Source organism: Oreochromis niloticus, linkage group LG3 (assembly GCF_001858045.2).
Source record: "Oreochromis niloticus isolate F11D_XX linkage group LG3, O_niloticus_UMD_NMBU, whole genome shotgun sequence".
Classification (NCBI taxonomy): domain Eukaryota; kingdom Metazoa; phylum Chordata; class Actinopteri; order Cichliformes; family Cichlidae; genus Oreochromis; species Oreochromis niloticus.
In genome coordinates, this window is record NC_031967.2 from 57,397,046 (window position 1) to 57,421,349 (window position 24,304).

General features: G+C 39.5%; 1 protein-coding gene and 1 long non-coding RNA gene across 2 annotated transcripts in view; both read left to right on the forward strand.

Moving 5' to 3' along the window:
* Positions 1 to 16,683, forward strand: part of LOC100692030 (NLR family CARD domain-containing protein 3-like) — a 35,009-nt gene extending 18,326 nt beyond the window's left edge. Inside the window, exons 9-10 of the mRNA XM_019357068.2 lie at positions 15,296 to 15,327; positions 15,816 to 16,683. Of these exons, the coding sequence (XP_019212613.1) occupies positions 15,296 to 15,314 (19 nt within the window). The 3' untranslated portion in view covers positions 15,315 to 15,327; positions 15,816 to 16,683. The remainder of the gene's footprint in view (positions 1 to 15,295; positions 15,328 to 15,815) is intronic.
* LOC112844265 (uncharacterized) lies at positions 2,084 to 6,603 on the forward strand. Its single transcript, XR_003217015.1, has 3 exons — positions 2,084 to 2,184; positions 2,327 to 2,425; positions 6,217 to 6,603. It is a non-coding gene; the product is annotated as an uncharacterized LOC112844265 (long non-coding RNA).
* Positions 16,684 to 24,304: the final 7,621 nt, after the last annotated feature.

A 24,304-nucleotide genomic window follows, 5' to 3' on the forward strand; every position in this document is an offset into this window, starting at 1 on the left:
TTTTTGTTTGTTAGCAACTTAACATCCACAATTTTCAATATATCATTTTCAAATTTTGTGTAATGGTAGATACCAACAGCAATGCTCAAGCTGATTTAATTTTAGTAAAAATCGGTTTCAAGGTTACACCGAATGTGAGAATCAGTACAAACTTCAAATTACAAACAAGTTGTTTTTTTTAAAATTTAATTTAAAAAAATCAAAAAAATCAATGGCTTGTCTTCAAACTTGACAGCTATATAATAGGCCTTGGGGGAAATTGGGTACCAAGGCTGGCCAAACATTTGACCTTGGTCTTAATTTTTTGTGCTTCATTGTTTCATGTTTCAAAATATTTGAATAAATCATGTTGATTCATATATATTAAGAAACAGCAGGGAGGGAGCTTTACAACACAATTTACATCTTTTTTAGTGTCATGCGTATTGTGATGCACCATGGCATCACAATATGACCCCATAAAGCACAGGTGTCAAACTCCAGTCCTGAAATTAATAGGTCATTTGCAAAACTCTATAGAATTTAACTATATGCTAAGGTGTCAATTCAGCCATTTGATTCATGTTACAGCAGCTCATGAGTAAATGAACATGGTGCAATGAAAGTACTTTTAGAAGTACATTTCTCCAATCACTCAAGTAAATTTAAGTGGGGTTATGGGGGTTGCTACTGCAGCATGCAGTCAAGTTCTATAGAGTCTTGCTAATGACCTACTAATTTCATTCAGGTCTCACAAACTGCATGAATATATCTTAAAATCTCAAATTTTAACAGCTCATTGAAACCAGAGATTTAAGCCAATTAGACTCCAAATCATATAGGAAAAGATAATAATATACAAAATTTAAGTATATAAGGCTTTAAGGACATAGGTCAAAGGTCAGACATCATTGTGTTATAAAAGCATCCTGACATCAGCATGTTGTAATAAAAATATAATTCAACATTTTTATACATTTTAGCATAGCCCTTTCCTTCTGCGTGGAGTTGCACTCTGAATGCTCTCAATGAAACATGTTGCATCAAACAGAAAATGAGCAGATATATCAGAGAGACAAGTTTGTGTGTTTGTCAGCTGTTTGTGTGGAGTTGTTCTTTATGTTCACCTCAAATCAACCTGAGTGTCATTTCTCTTTAGTTCTGATCTCACTGCTGAGCTGCACAACAAACCAAGGTCAGTAACCTTCTTCTGTCACAGTTTAAACCTGAGAAATGCTCACTGATATGACCTGATTGGGTTCATGTTTCAGAATTAAGCAAAACATCCTTTTAACACTTTAACTCAGAGACAAAGTATAACTGAGCAGCAGTTTTTCATTGTAACCCTCACAGCTCGTCTGACTGTGAGTCCCAGCAGCTCTCAGTTCTTTGAATACGACTTTGTGTCTCTGAGCTGTGAGGAGGACGACAGCTCTCCTGGATGGACTCTGAGGAGAAACACAAAAGAACTACAATGTCCAGGTCAGATGACAAAGCTGACCAGTTCTTCCTGTAACATCAGGGAAATCTTCACATGGGACAGTGGAGTTTACTGGTGTGAGTCCAGAGAGGGTCCCATCAGTAACATGGTTAACCTGACAGTCACTGGTAAGCTGAGTGTGTGGAGTTAGTGTTGATGAAGCTGTGTGTAAATGGATGAAATGCTGTAGTTTGTCTCTGTGTTGAGGTGGATCAGTGATCCTGCAGAGTCCTGTCCTCCCTGTGATGGAGGGAGATGACGTCACTCTGCTCTGTAAAACAAAGACCACTCCCTCCAACCTCCCAGCTGCTTTCTATAAAGATGGCTCCCTCATCAGGAAGCAGCCTACAGGTCACATGACCATCCAGCATGTTTCCAGGTCTGATGAAGGCCTCTACAAGTGTGACATCAGCGGTCATGGAGAGTCTCCATCCAGCTGGATCACTGTCACAGGTGACACACTCACCTGTCTGTGTTTCTGCAGCTTTCAACATTCACAATGTGACGACAACTTAATGACTGTGTTTGCTTTATTTTAGAGAATCCCACCACCACACCTCCACCTACATCCACACCTCCTCCTGGTTTCATCTCCATCACTCTTCCTCCGTCACTCTCTCCTGCTGTTCTCTCTGTGTTGTCATGTGTTGGCTCAGTCTATGTTCTGGTTCTACTGGTGTTACTGGTTCTGCTGGTGAGAGGATGTGTTCATAGGAAACCTGAAGGTGAGACTCAGACTTCCTGATCTTTCATGTTTGAGTTTGTTCAGTAGAATAAGTTCACATTCATTATGATCACAGTAACTAGTTTCTTAAATGTAATCTCTGTTTACATATTTTATTTCTATGATTGTTCTTTTTTTATTAGGTCAGGAAGAAGCTGGAGAAGATGACATCATCACTCATATCATGTACATCACCATCAAGATATCAAATAATCAGAAGCAGCCAATCAGACGAACTTGAGGTAGTATTTTGTTTTTCATGATTTCTTTCTTGCAGCTTGGTTGGTTTGATGTTCACTTTACAGTGTAAACCTCCTTAAGGCAACTGTTCAATTGCCACACAATAGATAAACTGCAACTTCACTCATATGTATGATGTGGTATGAAGATGGATGCTGAGTTGTGAGAGCTGCTTCCATAATGATTTCCATAAAGTTTTACAATGTGGGAAACTTCATGCAAAGTAGCAGTGAGGGATGTAACAAATTGGTGTGAAAATGTGCATTATGACCACAGACTAGATTATGAAGGCATTTACTCTGACCTATTAAAATATTTAAAATCAAGTTTAGTATCATGGTAGAATCAGATTTAAGTCAATAAGTACTGCTGCACATTTAATAATATGATGGATTGTAAGGATTGTGGAGCATGTGAGGGATGATCAGAAGTGTAAAGATGTAAATTGTTGCAACAGCAAAACATAAACTAGAAGAATGATCAAGCGCAAAGCAATGCAAAAGTTCAGCTGATTTTTTACAGAGTTAACAAGAAAAAAGGCAATGACCATGAGCAGCCGGTGAGGCGTTTGAGTTTCAGTTGTAGCAGTCAGATACTGCTGGCTTCCCTGAACATGTGCAGGCACTCACATACACACAAGAATGAAGTTCACAGGAGTCAGGTTTCACAGAGAGAAAAAAAGAAAGAAAAGGCAGGTCACCACGAGAGACTTGGACACCATGACACATTTCTCTAATTTGATGCTATAAAAACCTAAAGTTCACACTTTTTCTAAAATCTGAAATTTCTTTTAAAATAAGAATCAAAATAAAACAATGTAATCTCCTGTTTGTGGTTAACTGAAGCTAACAGCTCTGCAGTCGTCCAGCATCCTGTTTCTGATAGAAAGAAAACACTTCAGCTGTCTCAAACTCAGCCTAAGAAAATCAAAAAGTTGAAAGTTAGATAAAAAAAATTTTCATAATTTAGTTTATGCTTCTTATCCAGATGGTAATACTGCTTTCTAAATACCCGCAGATTAACTTCCAATCAATACTACCATGTTGTTAGTTAGCTACAGGTTAGCTCCAGGTCCACCCTATATGGACTATGTCATAATGTGCACTGTAACATTTGGGGCAAAGAACAGTCAGCAATGTTATTGATAAGCACTGAAACAGCTCAGACAAGGCAACATAACAGAACGTGTCAGTTCACATCAGGAGTTTATGAGAAACTAACTCCTCAAAGCTGCTGAACTGCATTTGCTTAACACAAAGACTGCGGCAGGGTATGGTTGATGGCTTGGCTGCAGGGAAGGAGTTGAGCACCAGGTTCAGGGCGTGGTGTCGGGGAGGTTGGTTTTGCAGAGCCAGTGAGCATTTTCTTATCATGCCTTCCCTATTTCAGTAGCGGCCGGGCCAGGGAGAGGGGGCTGCTGCTGGAGGATGGCACCGAAGCCAGAGCAGCTTGCACTGGAAAGTGCTCTAAACGTGACACAAAGCAGTGTGTATGATAACAATAAAAACTGCAAACCACAGTTGCAGGGTCATGTCTGGATAGTATGAGGTGTTTAAAAAGAAAGACCGAACAGACCAACGACCTTTAACTCTGTGCTTTCAGCCTCTTCACATTTAAAACCACAGCATCTATTTTTCAGTGTTTTTGCAGAAACTTCTCTCCACTTTGTGTGTTGGTTTGGCTAATAAAAGTACTCATGTTGTGAGAACCTGTTTGCTTTGTGCCCTGTGGTGAAGTGTATCAGTCTGCAGTAGAAAAAGATGACACAAATGTTACGCCCGGGTTCTCTGTGGGCACTCTGTGTTTCAAAGCAGAGACACTGAGAAGAGAAAACTGTGAGGTTTCTGTGGTTTATAAATGTTTTCATGTACTCTCTTCATAATGGTGCATAAAAGAATATAATCAAATCTTTTGCCATAGCTGTATTGCAATGGTATGTGATGAGTGTTACAGAAAACCCAGCAGAGTCAACAGCACCCTCCAAATGCACACCGTTCATCCTCCACTGTTTAACAACACAACTTGGACCAGATTAAAACATAGCATTCTTGCACTCTGTCAAATATTTTATATATTTGCTGACAGCTCATGCCTTCGGTGGTGTAATGGTCAACACATTAAGGTGGCATATGAATGGTTCCTGCTTTTATGCTAGTCGGAGACACAAATCCTCTTTGGTAATGTGTTTGGAAGGATATCCAGCCTAAAATTCTGCCCAAAACTCTGCTGTGGAACTACCTGTGGTGGCAACACCTTGAGGCAAAGGAAATTTAGATATGTAGGTATATATGCTGGAAATGTTCACCTTTCTGCACTCCTTAGTAGATGAAGAAATATTACCACTTTTACACTTTTACAATTAAATTTAATAGAAAATCCTTGGTGACAAAAAATTACTACACATTATATTGTGTTAGTAGCAAATCATAGATGAAATATCAAACCCATGAAAAATATAAGGTAAAAGTAACTATTCCGCAGAAATTTCCTGAATCTGCTTTCGATGTGGAGGAGTAACAGCTCTACTCTGAGCTCCTCTCGAATGATTGCACTCTTCACCCTATCGCTAAAACAGATGCCAGCCACCAGAAAGCTCATTTCCGCCGCTTGTATCCGCGTTCTCATTCTTTCAGTCACTACCCAAATCTCATAACCATAAACTGACTGGTGAATCGACAGTTTCACTTTGATTCTGGTTCTCTCTACACCACAAAGGATGGGTGCAGCATCTGCATCACTGCAGCCATGGTACCTGTCAAGCCAAGACCCTCAGATACTTAAATTTCTGCACCTTGGCCAGCAACTTGAAATCTCGAGTGGACACTATTAGTGGACCAGGTGGTCTAGTGTTCTACAACCAAGATGAAAACCACCAGGATGAAAACAATACTGTTCCCCCAGGATCCAAAGTTCCGACAGACAAACTTTCCTTTCCAGTACCTTGGCAGAGTCATTCCCAAAAAGCCTGAAGAGTATGATATATCTATAGTGGAGCACACCCTCTGGCCCCTCTTCTTAAAAATGAGAAACACAGTCTGCCAGGCTGAAAGCACTGCCCCAGATCTCCTTGGGACACTGCACACAGGCAAGACAGCACTACAACATCCAGAAAAATCAGATTCACCTCAGGGCCCCTAATCTTTAGACAAGTAGTGTTATAAAGAGTTTGGTAAAGTTGGAGGGATATCGCCTTGAAGGTACCCTGTTCATGAAATGTACTCCTGCCTTACTCAAACTTACAGATTTCCAAGGCAGGTTGCTGGTTTGGCCATGTGATTTCCAGGCTGTTAGGTTAATGCACACCTGTTGTGTTTAAACTTGGCAGCCCCAAAATGAAGACATTAATGTATTCATTGTTTATGTAGTGATACAGCGTTGAAATATTAGAGACCAGGGAAAAAACAATGATTTTTTTTTATCATGTTTTAACATTGTTTATTTTCAGGTGCAGAGAGTAAAAAACAAAACAAAACAAAAAAACACAATAAGAACAACCAAACAAAACATCAGAACAAGGAGGCCCAGGCACAGTTGCTGTTTATCTTTTACTCTGAAGGGAGCCAAGCTAGCTGCCAACCCTGCTGGTATCTAGCAATCATGCCAAGCTAACCAGGCCCCCTTTCGACTCAAAATCAAGGCTCAGATTTGTGGGAGATAACTTCTCATTTCTTTTAAATGTATCCTGGAAAGTTTACCTGTTCCTTTCAAGAGATATGAACATCATAATGCAAGGTCAGTTTGTCTGTTTCAGAAAAAATATTATTTTTGTCTGTGGATGTGTGTTTGTGTTTAGACTTTAAACCAGAGCCAGACGTCGTCTACTCTTCACTGAAGTAGTCCACCAGTGCAACCACTGACGTCCAGCTGCTGGTCTCTAACTGGTCCTCCACCACTTTAGACCAGAGGACATCCACGTGTTCAAAATAAATTTACATTTAGTTGCTTTTTCTCACTAAATTAGATTTAGGGAATTTTGCTTCTCTGCTTTTACTCAAAAATCAGATCCTCTTTTTATCTGGGATTATTTCTTCCTGCAAAATCACCAAGGAGAATCTAAATAAGTTAATCTGCTTTGTCCTTAAAGTTTTTCTGGTTAGTTTTCAAAATTTCCATTGCACTTTATACCTTTTCTGTAATAGTGTCTTTGTAGTATTTGTACATTAATAATAAAGATTGAATATATATTTGTGGCTGTTTGTGGACACACTGACTCATAATGTTAACTAGACTTTTCGTGCATTTTTGTTGACATGATATGACCGACATGTTGTCTGATCTGTTCTAATAAAATGTTCCAAACAGTTAAGATTATTATTCAGCAACATTAATCTGTGAGCACGTGGATAAAGTCATGTGCACATTGAGTTGTCCTGTACAACTACAACACTTTGAAGTCTTGTGTTTTAAGTATGTGTTTGTATGTGTGTCTGTAAATGGCAGATCAGCCTACTTGTGCATGTCCTGTTGCCAACTTTTATGCATGTGGTTCCTCTTTGCTGAATGCGTCAACGTAACGTACACTTACAATTCTAAGGACAAACACATCAGGTAATGGCCTATGAGGTGCCGTAAGGGACATTATTATTGAAATGTTCTCACACACACTACTGAAAAACACTCACATACTCCACTGAAAACCAAGGCATTTCAGCTGAACAGGAAGGCGTTTCAGTGGTACAGTTGTACATTTCAAACCACTACACAGATGTCTACTCAGCAACCTGCTAGTAGGTGCAACAAGTAAAGTGCAACAAGAATGTAGGTGCAGCTGGCGGTGTGGCTAGCTTGACTGTGACTTTGCATGTGAGGGCTCACTTGACCACAGTCTTGCAACAGGCTGCTGCCCACAGCTGTCGTATTTGAGTTCTGATGGTCTCTGATGAGGCTAATATATTGTGAAGTAATGCAGCTGCTTCACTTAGGCTACTAGCACAGCCGTCCCCAACCCCTGGGCCCCAGACTGGTACCGGGCTGCAAGAGTTGGGGCTCAGGTGTAAAATGTATGGTTTTCAGGGTTTTAATCGTTTTTTTTTTTTATGTTTTATATTTATATATATTTTTATTTATTGTTAACTCAGTTTCCCTGGGTCTTTTCCCATGTGTTATAAATAAATCTTTTTTTTTTTTTGTACTAGTACTGGTTTTATTTTGTTGTATTTATCCTTCCTGGTTGTTGATGTTTGTTTCTAAAGATGTTGTTGATGAGACTTTGTAGAAAGCAGCTGGTCTGAGTGATGTGATCAGAGTGCAGTAGATAATGTCTGACAGCAGTTTGAAGAGGAAATGGATTCTGTTCTGTTCTTCACTCATCACCTACCTGACAGCTGACAAATATGACTGATCAATGGCCATGACAATTTTCATATTAATGATCAAGGAACTGACCTCGCAGCCCATTGTTCATTCAGTGGTGCAAGTTTCAGTCATTATGCAAATGTACTGTTTATAAGATTGGGGAAACCTGCAGTCGGCTGAGACTGAAGAAGCCACTTGGATGAGTGACAAAATATTTCTTCCACTGAAAATGCTACGTCCAGATGAACAGAATCAAAAATTTTTGGATTTCCTTACCTGGATGATTGGGCATTCATCATAATGATACCAGTATACGGATACTGTGATCACCAAAACTCCAATGTTAAAATGTTGTATGGATTCCCTTCTTTCAACTGCTACCCAAGCTATGCAATGTTGATTTTGTAACCTCAGCTCCTTGTTGCTCCTTCCGATCTGCAAAGTACTCTCACTCCATTCTGTAAAAGACGTCATATTTAAGGTTATATCATTTTTAACACAGCAGTCCACCATTCTGATGAGTTTCTAATGTCCATAATTTGACTTTCAAACCCAAAGGCAACATGTATCCCCCTGTATGATTCTGAGCTCCAAAGTAGTTAAGTGTCTTTGTCAAGATATTTTGTGCTTGGACAGGAAAAGCTGGAAACATTACTGTGAATGTCCACAAGTAGTAATTAAAGTCCAACATCTCCCTCTAGTGGCCATATATAAACCATGTGTGAGGATGGTATGCTGTATATAGCATTTTGAGTACTCTGGGAGAGTATAAAAGCTAATATAGCTATAAATTTAACTTGATCAAAACTTACACAGTATTTATATTTTAATTTATTTATTTTGTACTTGAAAATTTTGAGGTTAAAAATCTTCAGCTATTTTATTACTAATAGTCCATTGTCAGCAAGCAAGCATTACAACAAACTATGACAGCTCACTGATGATCTGCTTGTATCCATGTTAGTGTTTAAAGTCCAACATCTCCCTCTAGTGGCCATATATAAAGCATGTGTGAGGATGGTGTTAATGTAAAATGTGAATCATAGTGTTCCAGTCAGTCATCAGTGTGTCTCTGCACAGCTGTAATTAAACTGTGTTCAGAGGGCCTCAGTGTCTGAATGGTTCCAGTTCAGCTCCATAACAGCAGCGTCCCTGGTTTGATTCCTGTGTTTCAGCTCATATCTGCCTCTCTCACTGAGGGGGACGTAACTACATGGACATGGATTTTTTAATGTTTTTTTTTTCTTTTTTTTGCCTCTGTACTTGTATTTGTACACAAGTGGAAAGTAAGTAAATAGTAAATAGTTCTCACCTCTGTGTGTGAACCAATAGAAAGCTGGTGCTCAGAGGAAGAGGGCGGGCTTTACTTGGTGTCAGTGAGAGAAATGAAAAAAAAAAAGCTCAAATGAGTGAGAAGGACGATGAAGGAAACATCTGTGCTGTGTCTGCTCTGTAAGTAGAATCTCTGTGTTTGTTTGAATTCTTGTACTTTGACTGTCTGCTCTCCTGATAACTGATGATGGAGGAGAAGACATGAAAAACAAATCAGGCTGAATTCAAGTTCAAAACACCACGAGGACCAACTGCAGGTCTGAACTGACTCTTTATCTTTGCTCAGGAGTCGAGGAAACACAGCAGGCAGTGAAAAGATCAAATCATTCACTCATTATATCAACACAGCTGCACAGTGGACACATGACTTTACTGGGTTATTTAAATGTAGTGGATATATTTTATATACTGACAGTATATTCAGTGCATAGTCAAAACAATGGTTTGAAATCATTCACTCAGTATAGTTAGTTAAAAGAAGCTGTTTAAAATATAGCTGAGGAGAATAAGAGTTTTGTCTATCGTGTTATGTCAATAACAACTATAAATTAGACAGGTGTGACAGGTTTCAGCTCCTCTTTGGCCATAAGCTTTAATAAGTGGTTAACCAAATGGATGGGTTAATGTATATTCCAACAGCTTTTATTTTCTTAATACATTTACAGTCTTGAAAATTAGCAGACATATCAGAGAGATGAGTTTGTGTGTTTGTCAGCTGTTTGTGTGGAGTTGTTCTTCATGTTCACCTCAAATCAACCTGAGTGTCATTTCTCTTTAGTTCTGATCTCACTGCTGAGCTGCACAACAAACCAAGGTCAGTAACCTTCTTCTGTCACAGTTTAAACCTGAGAAATGCTCACTGATATGACCTGATTGGGTTCATGTTTGAAGAATATATGCATACGGATATATAAAACTGATGAAATAAAAGATTAGGTGATCACACCGCTGTTTTAACACTAGTCTAACAGATCCACAGTTTTTTATTTTAACCCTCACAGCTCGTCTGACTGTGAGTCCCAGCAGCTCTCAGTTCTTTGAAGGAGACTTTGTGTCTCTGAGCTGTGAGGAGGACGACAGCTCTGCTGGATGGACTCTGAGGAGAAACACAAAAGAACTACAATGTCCAGGTCAGATGACAAAGCTGAACAGTTCTTCCTGTAACATCAGTGAAATCTTCACATGGGACAGTGGAGTTTACTGGTGTGAGTCCAGAGAGGGTCCCATCAGTAACATGGTTAACCTGACAGTCACTGGTAAGCTGAGTGTGTGGAGTTAGTGCTGATGAAGCTGTGTGTAAATGGATGAAATGCTGTAGTTTGTCTCTGTGTTGAGGTGGATCAGTGATCCTGCAGAGTCCTGTCCTCCCTGTGATGGAGGGAGATGACGTCACTCTGCTCTGTAAAAACAAGACTGGTCCCTCCAACCTCCCAGCTGCTTTCTATAAAGATGGCTCCCTCATCAGGAAGCAGCCTACAGGTCACATGACCATCCAGCATGTTTCCAGGTCTGATGAAGGCCTCTACAAGTGTGACATCAGCGGTCATGGAGAGTCTCCATCCAGCTGGATCACTGTCACAGGTGACACACTCACCTGTCTGTGTTTCTGCAGCTTTCAACATTCACAATGTGACGACAACTTAATGACTGTGTTTGCTTTATTTTAGACAAACACACCACCACACCTCCACCTACATCCACACCTCCACCTACATCCACACCTCCACCTGGTTCCACCTCCATCACTCTTCCTCCATCACTCTCTCCTCCTGTTCTCTCTGTGTTGTCATCTGTTGGATCAGTCTGTGTTCTGGTTCTACTGGTGTTACTGGTTCTGCTGGTGAGACGATGTGTTCACAGGAAACCTGAAGGTGAGACTCAGACTTCCTGATCTTTCATGTCTGAGTTTGTTTAGTAGAATAAAGTTCACATTCATTATGATCACAGTGACAACTTTCCTCTAATGATGGTGGTCAGATGTGGTGTAGGGAAAACGAAAGAATAATCCCTGGATGGTTTAAGATATTTTACTCATGTGTGTGTTGCTCTGCCATGCTACAGATTTAGATTTGCAGATTTGTATTTCACTCATGGCCCCCTTCATGGCACCATGGTCCACTACTTGTCTAGTTCAAATTACAAAGTACTGTACACATCTGCTTCCACACTGAACTGTGTACATTATGTAGTGCCCCTGACTCAGTACTCTACTATAACCCGGTACGCCCTGAGTTCTAATTAACTTCAACTTATCCAGTTGCCCTCAGTGCAAGCTCCCCTGAGTTACACACGTATAACACACAGACACACCTTTACCTTACTCTGAACTATAAACAGTACAACACACAAGATCTTCCGTTTGAACCAATTGGGTTTACTGAATAAACTGATAAACAACTAATAAATCAATAAAGTAAACAGTCTCTTGCAATGATAAAATATAACAATAAAATCAGTCAGACAGTTCGTTACTGTACCATGGGATGATTTATCCTCACCTCACCTTGGGAAAAGTCTCCGTAGACGCTAGCCACATGTCACCCATGCTCTTCTTTCTCTCTTCTTTCTCCTTCAGTCCCTCATGGCCGCCTCATCCCTCAGCTCTCCTCTCTCCTCTCCTCCTCCTCTCCTCCATCTCCGCTCTTTTTTTCAAAATAAAAGCACCCAGAGACTGTGTCAGCTCTTAAACAGACAAAAAACAAACTAAAGACCAGCAAAAAACAACTTAAACATAAAAAATCACAAAGAAAGAACAATATTGCATCCTCATCTGAACCAAAGAGTAAAACAGTGAAATGTGGATTATTAAACATTGGGTCTCTCTCCTCCAAGTCTCTGTTAGTACATGACTTAATAATTGATCAACACATTGATTTACTCTGCCTTACAGAAACCTGGTTACAGCAGGATGGTTATGTTAGATTAAATGAATCAACACCCCCGAGTTATTCTAATCATCAGAAACCTCAAGGCACAGGCCGAGGGGGCGGTGTGGCAGGAATTTTTCACACCAGCCTATTAATAAACCAAAGACCAAGACAGACTTGGTCAGCACAAACACAGAGCAGAGTTTCCAGGATCCAGCTCCATGTCCACGAACAGTGCCAAGTCTCGAGATTATCCTCCAGTCTTCAGTCATGAACCTGGACCCTCAGTCACAAAGTAAGAGACTGATTCTGTTGTAAATTGAGCTGAAGATGATTTTGTTTTTTGCGGTCTTCAATATTATTTCAAAGGGGTTTGTGGGAGTGGAGTAACTGAATTGTGCTTAACCACCTCAGGAGCAGGTTATATTTGAAATTACAGATTGGGGTAAAAAAAAAAAAAGGCTGCTTTTGGAAGATTGAATTCTCTGGAAAGCAAAGACACCATTCTAAAAAGATTCAGGCTAAATTCTGTCTTCCAAGAATGGGGGAGGATTAGGCTAAACTTCATTAAAATATTGGCTTATTTCTAGTCTTTCTTACCAGGGCTGGTAACAATCTCCCACAGCCTGTTGTTCTGATGGACAGGTGAGGGGATATGGCCAGTTCTAACTGTCTTGAAGCCCTCCAAATATATACCCAGCCCTCATCAGCCACATTCGCTATGGCAGCTCCCCTCTAGATCAGTGCTGTTTGAAAATGACTGGGATAAATTTGGTGGCTTGGAAAGCCAAGCCCCAAGGATGTTTTACTTTTGAAAGGCAGGAATAACCTGTAAGAGTTATTTATACTAATATGGATTAATACTCAGTTTGTCACCATACTCTTTCACAAAGGGTTAGAAAAGGAATGTTCACAATTTAGACTTTTTTAATGCAGGATATTTGATTGAGAATATTTAGCAGGACCAAAGCAAAAGTAGAATCAAACAATAATCACAAAAACAAATCACTTGAATCTGGTTTTGGTCTCATCTTTGAAAGGAGAGACATTGGAGGAGAGAAATGGGCATGCCTTGGCCATCACACACCTGTCTCTGTGTGGATATAATGCAATAATAAAGGAGCCGAGTTCTTGGAAGCTGTATTCCAGTCAGAAACAATGAAATTCCAATCATCTTGAATTTATTATCCAACGTAGCAAACATGAGAAGAAAAAAAAGTCCTAAATCATGCTTAGTCATCCTGACCAAGCAGCTAAAGGTTTCGCTCTCTCAGACAAGATCTGGGCTCTGTGCCCTGCTGGTACAAAGAATCCAGCAGAGCAGCACACACACACGCACCAAATCACAGTAAAAGCTCAGGTATTAAAACCAATTCGACTCAAGCTCCATTTTTCTTTCATCATATTTATTACATTTTAATTACCATTTACTTTTATATCTTTCTGTAAGAGTAAAAGAATATTTACTATTAGCAAAAGCATATACAGATAAACCCTAATTACAATTCTGTATCACTTTTAACATAACAGACTGGACGTTAAGACCTTTTACCCTCTTTCAGATGTAATGAAAGGCAAGCTGAAGGCAATCAGTTTCAACCCCCCTTTTCTTGACCAATCACAAATTTATGTATTTATTTATTTATTTTTGCCGAACAACCTCTCACAAAGCAGTTGTGTTGTCTCTCTGTATTATGTGTTTAACCTCCTGATATTTTTTTTCTATAAAGTTGCAGCTTTATCTTCATTTGTAAAACTAACTGCTCTCCGAGCCCTTGCTCGTAACTAGATCTTGTGTTAAAATAGTGAGTTAACTAACTAGCTTTGTGTGACTTATTATCCTGTTTACCAGTGTTTTGAACTAGTGAATTCAGATGAAAGAAAAATAACTTCTGTAACAGAAAAACCTGGATGAAAGCAAAATATTAACAAAAGATTCAAAAGTGATTTGAAAAGGACCATGATTCCAGCTTCCCCTGCAAAAAGTACAGTTATGTTAAGAACATCCAGCGCTTCAGCCTCAAGAATCTGACACTGAGAGACCACCAGCTTAATGACCACCAAGAGGGACATTCAGGAGAACAATGTGGGCTTCATTCTGTGCTTGTGTTTTCAGGCATCAGCAGCACAAACACAGAGCAAAGTTTCCAGGATCCAGCTCCATGTCCATGAACAGTGCCAAGTCTCGAGATTATCCTCCAGTCTTCAGTCATGAACCTGGACCCTCATTCACAAAGTAAGAGACTGATTCTGTTCTAAACTGAGCTGAAGATGATTTTGTTTTTTGCGGTCTTCAATATTATTTCAAAGGGGTTTGTGGGAGTGGAGTAACTAAATTATCCGCTATTTTTGCCAATGTCCAGTCCAGTGTGTATCAGCTGGTTAATGGTTACTGCAGGCTGAAGAACAGCAGACAACATCTGTACTTTTCAGTTATATTAAACATAAAGACAAACTCTCTCCAAAACCTCAGAACAAAATCTGTGCAGCTTTATCTGTAAACATACCTCCTAGAAATGCTGCTATAATGATAATAGATGCTAGCTACGACCTTTGCTCAATAATGGTTGCTCGCGGTGGACTTTTTCACTCCTCTCTCAAACCATCTTTCCTCTCTGTCTAAAATGTGAACACTGGCATCCTTGAAAGTGTGGCCTCTATTTTTTAGCTGTAGATGTACAGTTGAGATGTCCTTTAAGGTGGCTCTTCTAGGTTGTACCATGCATTTATGGAATGGTGGTTTGGTTTCTGTTATCTAGAGGTCCAGCTGAAAGCTGCTGCACTTGGCAGTAATGAGTTTGCAATAGCCCGTATCTTTATTGGATGTTCAACTGGTTTTCTTACAAGAAAAAAGGATGATCATGTCTTCATTTTTTAGAAAATCTCATTCGTTAGGAAATAGTAATGCTGGGCTGCAGATTTAAAATGTGAAAACATCTGTTTGCATTACCAGTGATTTTATCTACATGTTCAATTCTTTATTCAGATTTGAGAATTGCAGTTTGTCAGATATCAGCTGTGCTGCTCTGATCAGTGCTCTGAGGTCCAACCCCCCCTATTTAAACCATGTGGATCTGGTAGTACGAAACCTACAGGATTCAGGAATGAAACAGCTGTGTGATTACCTGGAGAGTCCTTACTGTAGTCTGGAGACTTTAAGGTCAGTTCACTTATTGAGAAACGAAAAATACCTCTTTAGATTATGTTTGTTAGTGTTACTTCACAAAACTTTATCATCATTGATTTAGGTCTGCAGAACAAACAGTCACATATACAAAAGACTATTTATTGTATCTTTTCTCACTGTAATAATATAAAGATTTAACATATAATTTTGTTGCTATGTGTTCTTGGTCCTGTCACACTATGTTCCTACAGGTTGACTGCTTTGCTTTAGATGCTGTACTGTGGTGAGTATCATTCAGGTCTTTGAGATCAATTAATTTCACTTTCATTTCTAGAAAATTAAAGGTAATTTTAAGATAAATCTTTGTGATTCTAAATATTATAGAATTGATGCCTTGCACTGATGTGTATGTCTGCGGATTTTTTTTTCTACTCAAAGCTTTCCACAATCTCAGTATTTGGTGAATGTAACTCAAATGACTTCATTATTTTCATTAACTGCTTGTTGTGACATCTTTATTGGCTGTCACACACAGAAACATATAGAATTACTTTCATTCTTTAATGCTTCTATTGGTATTACTGAGTATTCAATCTGCATTGACTGCAGCTGTTTAAATCCCACTTTTTGGTGTTCTCAAAAATGCTCTTTATAATGAGGATGTTTTAAATGCACCCCATCAGTATGTGTATAAAAATACATTAAAAATAACTGTGCCCTTTAAGGAAATGAAGTGTGTGATACAATGTATTTAAGACAAATCTTTTTCAGTCTTTTGAACAGATTGATACACGCAGCGATGCCTGCAGAGTGATCCTTGAAGTCAAGGACTGACTCTGCCCAGACTTCCCAAATGTGTCGCAGACCGTGCAAAGACAGACAAAGACAGCATGGCCTTAACCAACTGCCTTTACATGCTGGATTAATCTTATCACTCCCGTGGGTGTGTCAGTATTGGCATAATCACATTCCTAGGCGCTGAGACATTCAGTTCATTTACCTAAATAGCATTTTGACCCAGTATCTTAAATGTTCTTCAGTTCTGATTTGTTTGTGAAATAGGTTTTTAACTGCATTCATTTCACACCCAGAGATCCACTGAGGATAGACCAAAGTGAGAATGCTCTACACTCATAACACAGAGATGCCCATGACAAAGCAAATGACCAAAGGACTTTCCTCTAATCTTACAAGAGTCACTAAGCTCTGAAATAAGTGGTGGAATATATTTCCACCACTAAAAAAGTAGAGGCACAAAATAAGTGTCTCTATCTGCTTTCCTGAGTTGAATGATACCTTTGAAGTACTATGGCTGCTCTCTAGCTGGTCTTGGAGCTAAAAGTAATAAAGCAGGTCCTGATTTATTACTTTGCTATGAAAAATTGTAGTAATTTCATTGTCGCATGTTATCTTGCTTGTGGTGTTGCATTAGAGCTCCAGCAGTGTGTGTGTGTGTGTTTTTAAGTGCTGTGTTATATTACAGTTGAAACACGTGTGTGTAACATGTTTTCTGTATTAAATGGAAATCCAGTTTTGTAGTTAAAAATGTGCAGTAAAAAATAAAGTGTTCACACCACTTAGTTTGTTCCACATTTTGCCATGTTAGTCTTATTGTTAGCATGGTGTAAAATGTATACACAAACATCCATCCATCCATCCATTCGCTTCCGCTTCTCCTTTTCAGGGTCGCGGGGGGCGCTGGAGCCTATCCCAGTTGTCATAGGACAAGAGGCAGGGTACACCCTGGACAGGTCGCCAGTCTGTCGCAGGGCCAACACACAGGGACAGACAACCATTCGCACTCACATTCACTCGCACATTTACACCTAGTGGTAATTTGGATTATCCAATTAACCTATCCCCACAAACTGCATGTCTTTGGACGGTGGGAGGAAGCCGGAGTACCCGGAGAGAACCCACACAAACACGGGGAGAACATGCAAACTCCACACAGAAAGACCCTGGCCTGATGGTGGAATTGAACTCAGGACCTTCTTGCTGTGCGGCAACAGTGCTAACCACCGTGCCACCGTGCTGCCCTGTATATGCACAAACATTTTCTGTAAAATTAACATGAAATAACTGTGAAGAGATCACATGAATAAAAACACATAATAGCATAAAATAAAATAAAAGCCATGTTTATTTAACATAAAAAAAATGTGTGGTAATATCACAGAAAACTAAAGCTGATAAAATATAACTTTGTGTGTAACCAATGTAAATGTTTTCAAGTTAATCCAACAAATTATGTTTTCAGTGTGTACATATGCACACAGAATCTTTGTATCAGTGGAACACGAGGAAATCAATCACCAAATCTTTTTGCAATAATGAGGCATTCAGAACTCTCCGCAGAATATTTCCACTCCGGACTTGAGTGAAATCAACAGAGGAAACTTGATGTTGATGTTAAATATGTTAAATATCTCTGTGCAGGTGTCCGAGCTTAAACTCAGTGTGTTCAATCCAGTAAGAAAGCTGAGAGGAAGGTGGCTACATGACATACCTGTACAGCCCGATCCGGCGGGGGAGGTGTGGGAAGCCAGATCGGGCGCCCCCCTTCCGGCTCTCCTCTCTGCTCTCTCCTATCTTATCTTACTTACTTGTCTTACTTCTCTTTATCACCTTTTCTGTCCCTTTGAAGAAATGAGGCTCCATAAATGTTAAAGAGGTAAGTATTTGCAGTGAATAGTAAAGTTGAATAGTAAATAGTAACAATTTTAACATAAACCAGTGACACACTCCGGGACCTGATCAACCCTGGCAGGGCCTCCTTGGATGAGGGTGTCTAGTGATAATGGCCGAAACACCCGATGAATCCAAGGTCCACTACTGACGATGTGTCCCAAATTTAATATGATAATTTAGATCAGATCTCTAATCCCTAAACCTAACCAAGGAAAAATAGCAGATTAGCCTGGGTAAAAGAACGAAAGTTGAGGCACACAACGGTGTGTGCCGCTGGTAAAGCTTCTGTGCTGCTTTTCCTCATAACAGCCATCCCCCAAGATTTTCTCCATTTAAAGCAATGCATTGTCAGGGATTGTAACATCTAGTCCTTTTACTGAAACTGCTCTGAAAGGACTGCAGTCCCTGCTGCTCTTTATACTAGATTTGCTGCATCACTGACTAACAGTTGATCAAGGGAGTCTCTATAAACACCCACCCCTCAGTTATTACCTCTGTTCTTCCCTCTTTTTTTACGGATGGGGATGATGGTAAAAAGGGTGGTTTGTGCTGAGAGTGGATGACCTGCGTCCTTATAAATCAGAGTGAGTGAGACAACAGCAGCTCTTGTGTAGATCCTCTAACTGGGACATATTACTGAGAGGTTGAGTGCTTCATCCAGTACAGTCTGACAGAAAAGTAGAACAGATGACTGTCAGTGCTGTAGAGTGAACTGCTCTGAGAACAGCTCCACTGTCACAGAGTGAAGAGTCCACCATCAACCTCTTTGTGTCTCTCAGGATCTGACAGAGGATCATTAGTGTATCTGTACTGATCTCCTGCTGCTCAGTCTTTCTACACACTCTCTGTAGACACACTGAGTCTCCTACATATTCACCTCCTTCACCTCCATTTTATTTCATCTTTTTATTTAATTAAATATTCTGAAGCCATAATGATCCTGCAAAATGATTTGCAATCATGTGAAGAGGTGGTGTGAATACTGTGTTGTTTTGTGTTGCAGCTCCACCCTGTGGAATGATGACAAACTTCAGCTGATGCTCACTGAAACTGCAACTGACGATTAGTTCCCGGAAGCGTGTGGTTAAAGTCTGAGTTTTCTTATTACCTAATTGTGTTAGACTCAAAGGGTTCTTGAAAGTACCAATAGCCTTTCTTCACAGTGAAGCAGATGAAAAAAAATATATAAGCATATAAATATAAGCAAATACATGTGTTTGTCTTACAGAAGCCATTAACTAAAACAAAACCGAACTACTAAACAAACAAACAAGCCCATGTTATATATGTTCAGAAAGAGCTAAATTACCTGGATCAGCACACTATCAGCACACTACAATTCACCACAAGCTGTAGTCACAATCAGTGATTTACATTTTTAAGCTTTGCATTTCACAAGGGAACAAGACAATGCTGCCAACTCTCTCCATCCCTGTTTAAAGACTATATAATAATAATCCAAAAATCAGTGTTGGGAAGGTAGTTTAAAATGTATTCTACTACAGATTACAGAATACATGCCCCAAAATGTAGTTTTTAATGTATTCCGTTAAGTTACTGAATAAGAGTAACGTATTCTGAATACTTTCAATTACTTGATATACTGTCATATTTTTTTACAACTACATGAATGTACTATTGCTGTGTCATTTATTACTATTACTGAAGGTTACTCACCACCGAGCCAACATTTTTAGCTGGTGTAAGTTGAGGTTAGTCCATAGACTGCAGACTGTTAGACATGGTGCATACCATTAACAACCTGCTAGCTGCAAATAACCATGTGCAGTTCTGAAAGCAATGCCAACTAGATCTTTAAGTCTTAATATAAAATGAGTAACAGTTGGGTGGACATTAGGTAAGGCAGTGATCTCGTATAGAAAATATTTCTGTATCAGTAATATGTTTTCATTCTGTCTGCTTTCAGAACTGCGCATGATTATTTGCAGCTAGCAGGTTGTAATGCAGCCTTCAGTAATAGTAATAAATCACACAAGAATAGTACATCGAATGTACTGAAGTGGGACATAACCTACCTCAACTAAAACAAGTTAGTTGCAGTAGCTAATCTTTGTTTTTAAAAAAGAACTTACTTTCAGATGTTTGTTTAGGTTGGAGATGGAGTCTTTTCATGCTAAGAGCAGCTTGGTTGCTGGCAAAAAGAGTTTACATTGCGCGGTCAGATTTTCCCCATCCCTTTCTTCTTTAAATGTGAAGTTTGATTGATGTTTTGATTGAATTTTTTTTTTTTTTTTTTTTTACTAAGTACCACATCAGTCTAACCCTGTCCAAACATTTTATTTTTCTTTGTTTTCCAAATTGCTAACTTTCCCATACCAAGAAGAAAAAAGATTAAAACATGAGACTTTCTTTTTAAAAACAAAAAACAAAAACAGCCGTAGAAAAACGCTCACCCAAGGCTTCCACCCAGTCCTGCAAAAAACAAAACAGGCTTTTTAACCTTAAACAGGATAAAAACAAGTGTTCCAAAGACTGCTGTTGGTCACAAAATAGACATCCACCCCTAGTAGTTGGGTCAAAGTGAGCTCCGTGCCTTTTTGTAGCTATCAATCCATGTATAATCCTCCACTGGAGGTCAACAACCTGCTTTTCAACAGGTGACTTATAGAGGATCCTCCAGCTTGAATGAACTTGGTCCTTATTGTAGGTGATGACAGCAAACAGTCCCGTACCACAAAATCATTGTGAAACAAAGGTTCCTCAAAAAGCTACCAGCCAGGTCTAGGGTCAGGATCACGGAAAATCCTCAACGTTTTCCAAGCATCCAATACTGAATGATAAAATAGTGTTAAACCCGTCATATTGAGCTCCGCTACTTTAAGCAAAGACAGATGCTTGTACAGTCCAAGATGTCCAGCTTTCAGGTGAAGCAGCCGAGCCAAAGGGAGCGAACAGCAACTGCTTCCATAAAGCAGCTTCTGAGCAGTTTGTAAGCTGAAGGCACTGTTCTTGGCCATGATATCTATAAGTCCTTGCCCCCCCTCTGACATGGGAAAAAATAGTACACATGCCTTAATTCAGTGCTGCCCAGACCAGAAAAAAATCACAATAAGACGGTGAACATCTTTAACCAGCCTAGAAAGTGGAACCAATACTACAAGCTTGTGCCACAGGGATGAGGCAACCAGATTATTGGCAATCAGATCTCTACCCCTATGGGACAGCTGGGGGTAGCAACCATTTCCATTTCGACACCTTTGACTCAAATTTTTCCTGTATACCTTCCCAGTTCTTTTTCTCATAGTGTTCATTACCGATAAAAAGTCCCAATGTCTTAATACCATTCCTTCCTCAGCACAGATTTCCTGGCAGGGTAAGAACATTCTCTGCACACCATTCACCCATTAATAAGGCCTCACTTTTGTCCCAATTCACTTTGGCCGAAGAAGCCTTTCCTACAAAGCTAAGGTCTCACTCAGTTCATGCACATCATGTTGATTACTAACAAAACAATTTAGATCATCAGCATAAGCAGAAACAACTACTGAAGGACTCTGACCCAAAACTGGTAAAGTAAAACCTTTTCATCTCAATCTAAATCAAAGAAGTTCAATTGCTAATACCTCTATTAACTTGTACAGGGTTACTCAACCCACCTGCCACCTTCAACACACAACTAGCATTCAGCACCTGAAACTACAGATACTGGATGCCTGTACTGGCATTTCTCCTGCGGTGTTGCTATCAGTGTGTGAAGAGTGGGAGAAGAGGGTTGTATTGACAATCCAACACAATGGGCAGCACATTGAACACATTTTATAAGTGGTCAGAAACTTGTAAATAACTCATGAAAGAAAAAAGTTACATTGAAACCAAGCACACCATTGTTTTTCTTGTGACATTACCAATAAGTTTGATGTGTCACATGGCCCTCTTCCTATTGAAAAAACAAAAGTTGTATCCAAGATGGCCGACTTCTAAATGGCCACCATGGTCACCACCCATCTTGAGGAGTTTGCCCCCTCACATATACTAATGTGCCACAAACAGGACTTTAATATCACCAACCATTCCCATTTTATTACGGTGTATCCATATAAATGGCCCACCCTGTATAATTGATACCTTGTGTGGATGTTTTTTTTTTTCTGCACAAAGCTTTTGAAGACTGGTTTCGGTTTCCTTTGATTGATCTATGCAAGATTTCACTATTTGGTGAATATAACTCAAAAGACTTCATTCTTTTCATAAAACTTATTTAATTTACTTGTTGTGACATGTTTATTGGCTGTCTCACACAAACACAGAATTACTTTAATTCTTTATTGCTTCTATTGGTATTAGTGAGTATTCAATCTGCATTAACTGTAGCTGTTTAAATCCTTCTTTTTGGTGTTCTCAAAAATGCTCTTTTTAATGATGATGTTTTAAATGCACCCCATCAGTACAGTAAAAATACAGTAAAAATTTTGGTGTCCTTTAAGGAAGTGAAGAGTACGCAACAATGATTTTAAGACAAATCTTTTACTTTTGAACAGATCGAGACACACAGTGACATCTGCAGAGTGATTCTTTAAGTCAAAGACTGGCTCTGCCCAGACTTCCTGAATCTGTTCCAGAAGGTACAAAGACGGTGTGGCCTTAACTTCAGTGTCAAGCTTTGACTTATTGATACGCGTTTGGGAAACTACTGAAATTCTCTTCAGTGGATGGATTACAAGACAGAGGGGAAATACTTTGACCCCAGAGTGTGCCAGTGTCATTTTCACTTCAGCTACTGCTGTTTGCCTTTACTTTCTGGATGACTTTAATAACTCCAGTGGGTGTGTCAGTACTTGGATACTCACATTCCTAGAAATAAGGACTGTGCCTTGAAGAGTCACTAAACTTTGGATTAAGTGCTGGAATATATTATTTGCACTACTGATCACTTATTTTTTTGCCTCTCCCCTGAGTTGAATGTTACTTTTGAAGTACTATGGCTGCTCTCTAGCTGGTCTTGGAGCTAAAAGCCAGGCATTGCTTGGCCAGTCCTACTTTATTTTTTTGCTATAGAACTTTGTAGTAATTTTAATGTTGCATGTTTATGGTGTTCTCTAGAGCTCCAGCAGTGTGTTTTTCAGTGCTGTGTTATATTACAGTTCAATCAAGTTTGTGTCATGTTGAAGTGGCAATCCAGTTTTGTAATCGCGCAACATAGAGAAAATACAGATACTTGGTTAAAGAAGTATTGTGCAGTAAAAAATAAAGTATTCACACCACTTAAGTTGTTCCACATTTTGCCATGTTAGCCTTATTCTGGGGCAGCAGGGTGGTAAGCATTATTATCTTACCAAAGGTCCATCATGTCATGAGACCCTTCTGTGTGGAGTTTGCGTGTTCTATCTGGGTACTCCAACTTTCTCCCACAGTCAAAAGACTTGCAATTAGTGGGGTTCGGTTTATTGGTGTGAATGTAAGTGTGAATGGTTGTCTGTGTTAGCCATGAAACAGACTGGCGATGTAGCCAGGGTTTACCCTGCCTTTCGCCCCAATGCAGCTGGGATAGGCCCTAGCCCCCCAACCCTGTGCAATGCTGATAAGGATAAGTGGAACAGAATAGATTGATTCATGATTCATTGAACTACTTCATGGCTAGATTTGTGCTGTGACATACACTGTCAAATATGGGAACCTATCAAATCATAATAAATCATACCATTTCTAATCAACTGAATTTACCACAGGTGGACTCCAAGTTGTAGGAACATCTGGCAGGTGATCACCAGAAACAGGGTGCAACTGAGCTCAATTCTGAGTGTCTTGGTAAAGACTGTAAATACTTCAATATTTGAATACATGTTTTATTTTAGGAATACACACACACACACACACACACACACACATACATGTGCAACAATTTCAAGAAGGTTTTTGCTTGAATTTTTTCTCCCTTTGTCGATATTGGGTATTGTGTGTAGAATTTTGAGGTGAAAAATGAAATCCATCACTAAATCTTTTTGCGGTAATGAGGCATTCAGGACTCTCTGCAGATTATGTTAACTGTGGACTTGAGCAAAATCAACAAAGGAAACTCACTTGATGTTAAATATTTCTACTCTGAACTTAAACTTTTTGTGTTCACTCGACCAAGACTAAAAGGAAGCTGGCTACACTACACAGCTGCTCTGAAAGGACTGCAGTCCCTGCTGCTCTTTATACTGGATTTCCTGCATCAGGAGCTGCTCTGAGAATAGTTCCACTGTCACAGAGCGTAGAGTCCAGCATCATCCCCTTTGTGTCACTCTGAATCTGACAGAGGGTCATCGATGTATGTGGACTGCTCTGCTGCTGCTCTGTCCTTATCACACTCTTTGTAGACACACTGAGACTCCTCCACACCTTCTCCTTCACACCCATATCCTCCACCTCCATTTTTACTTCATCTTTAATTCAATTAAATATTCTAAAGCCAGAATGATTCTGCAGATTATTGCTATTCATGACACAACAACATATGCAGTCATGTAAAGAACGCAAAAACTGCGTCGCTGTCTGTGAACTATTGTAAAAGCGGCGGTTACTACTGCATTGCTTTGTGTTGCAGCACCACCCCTTGGAATGATGAC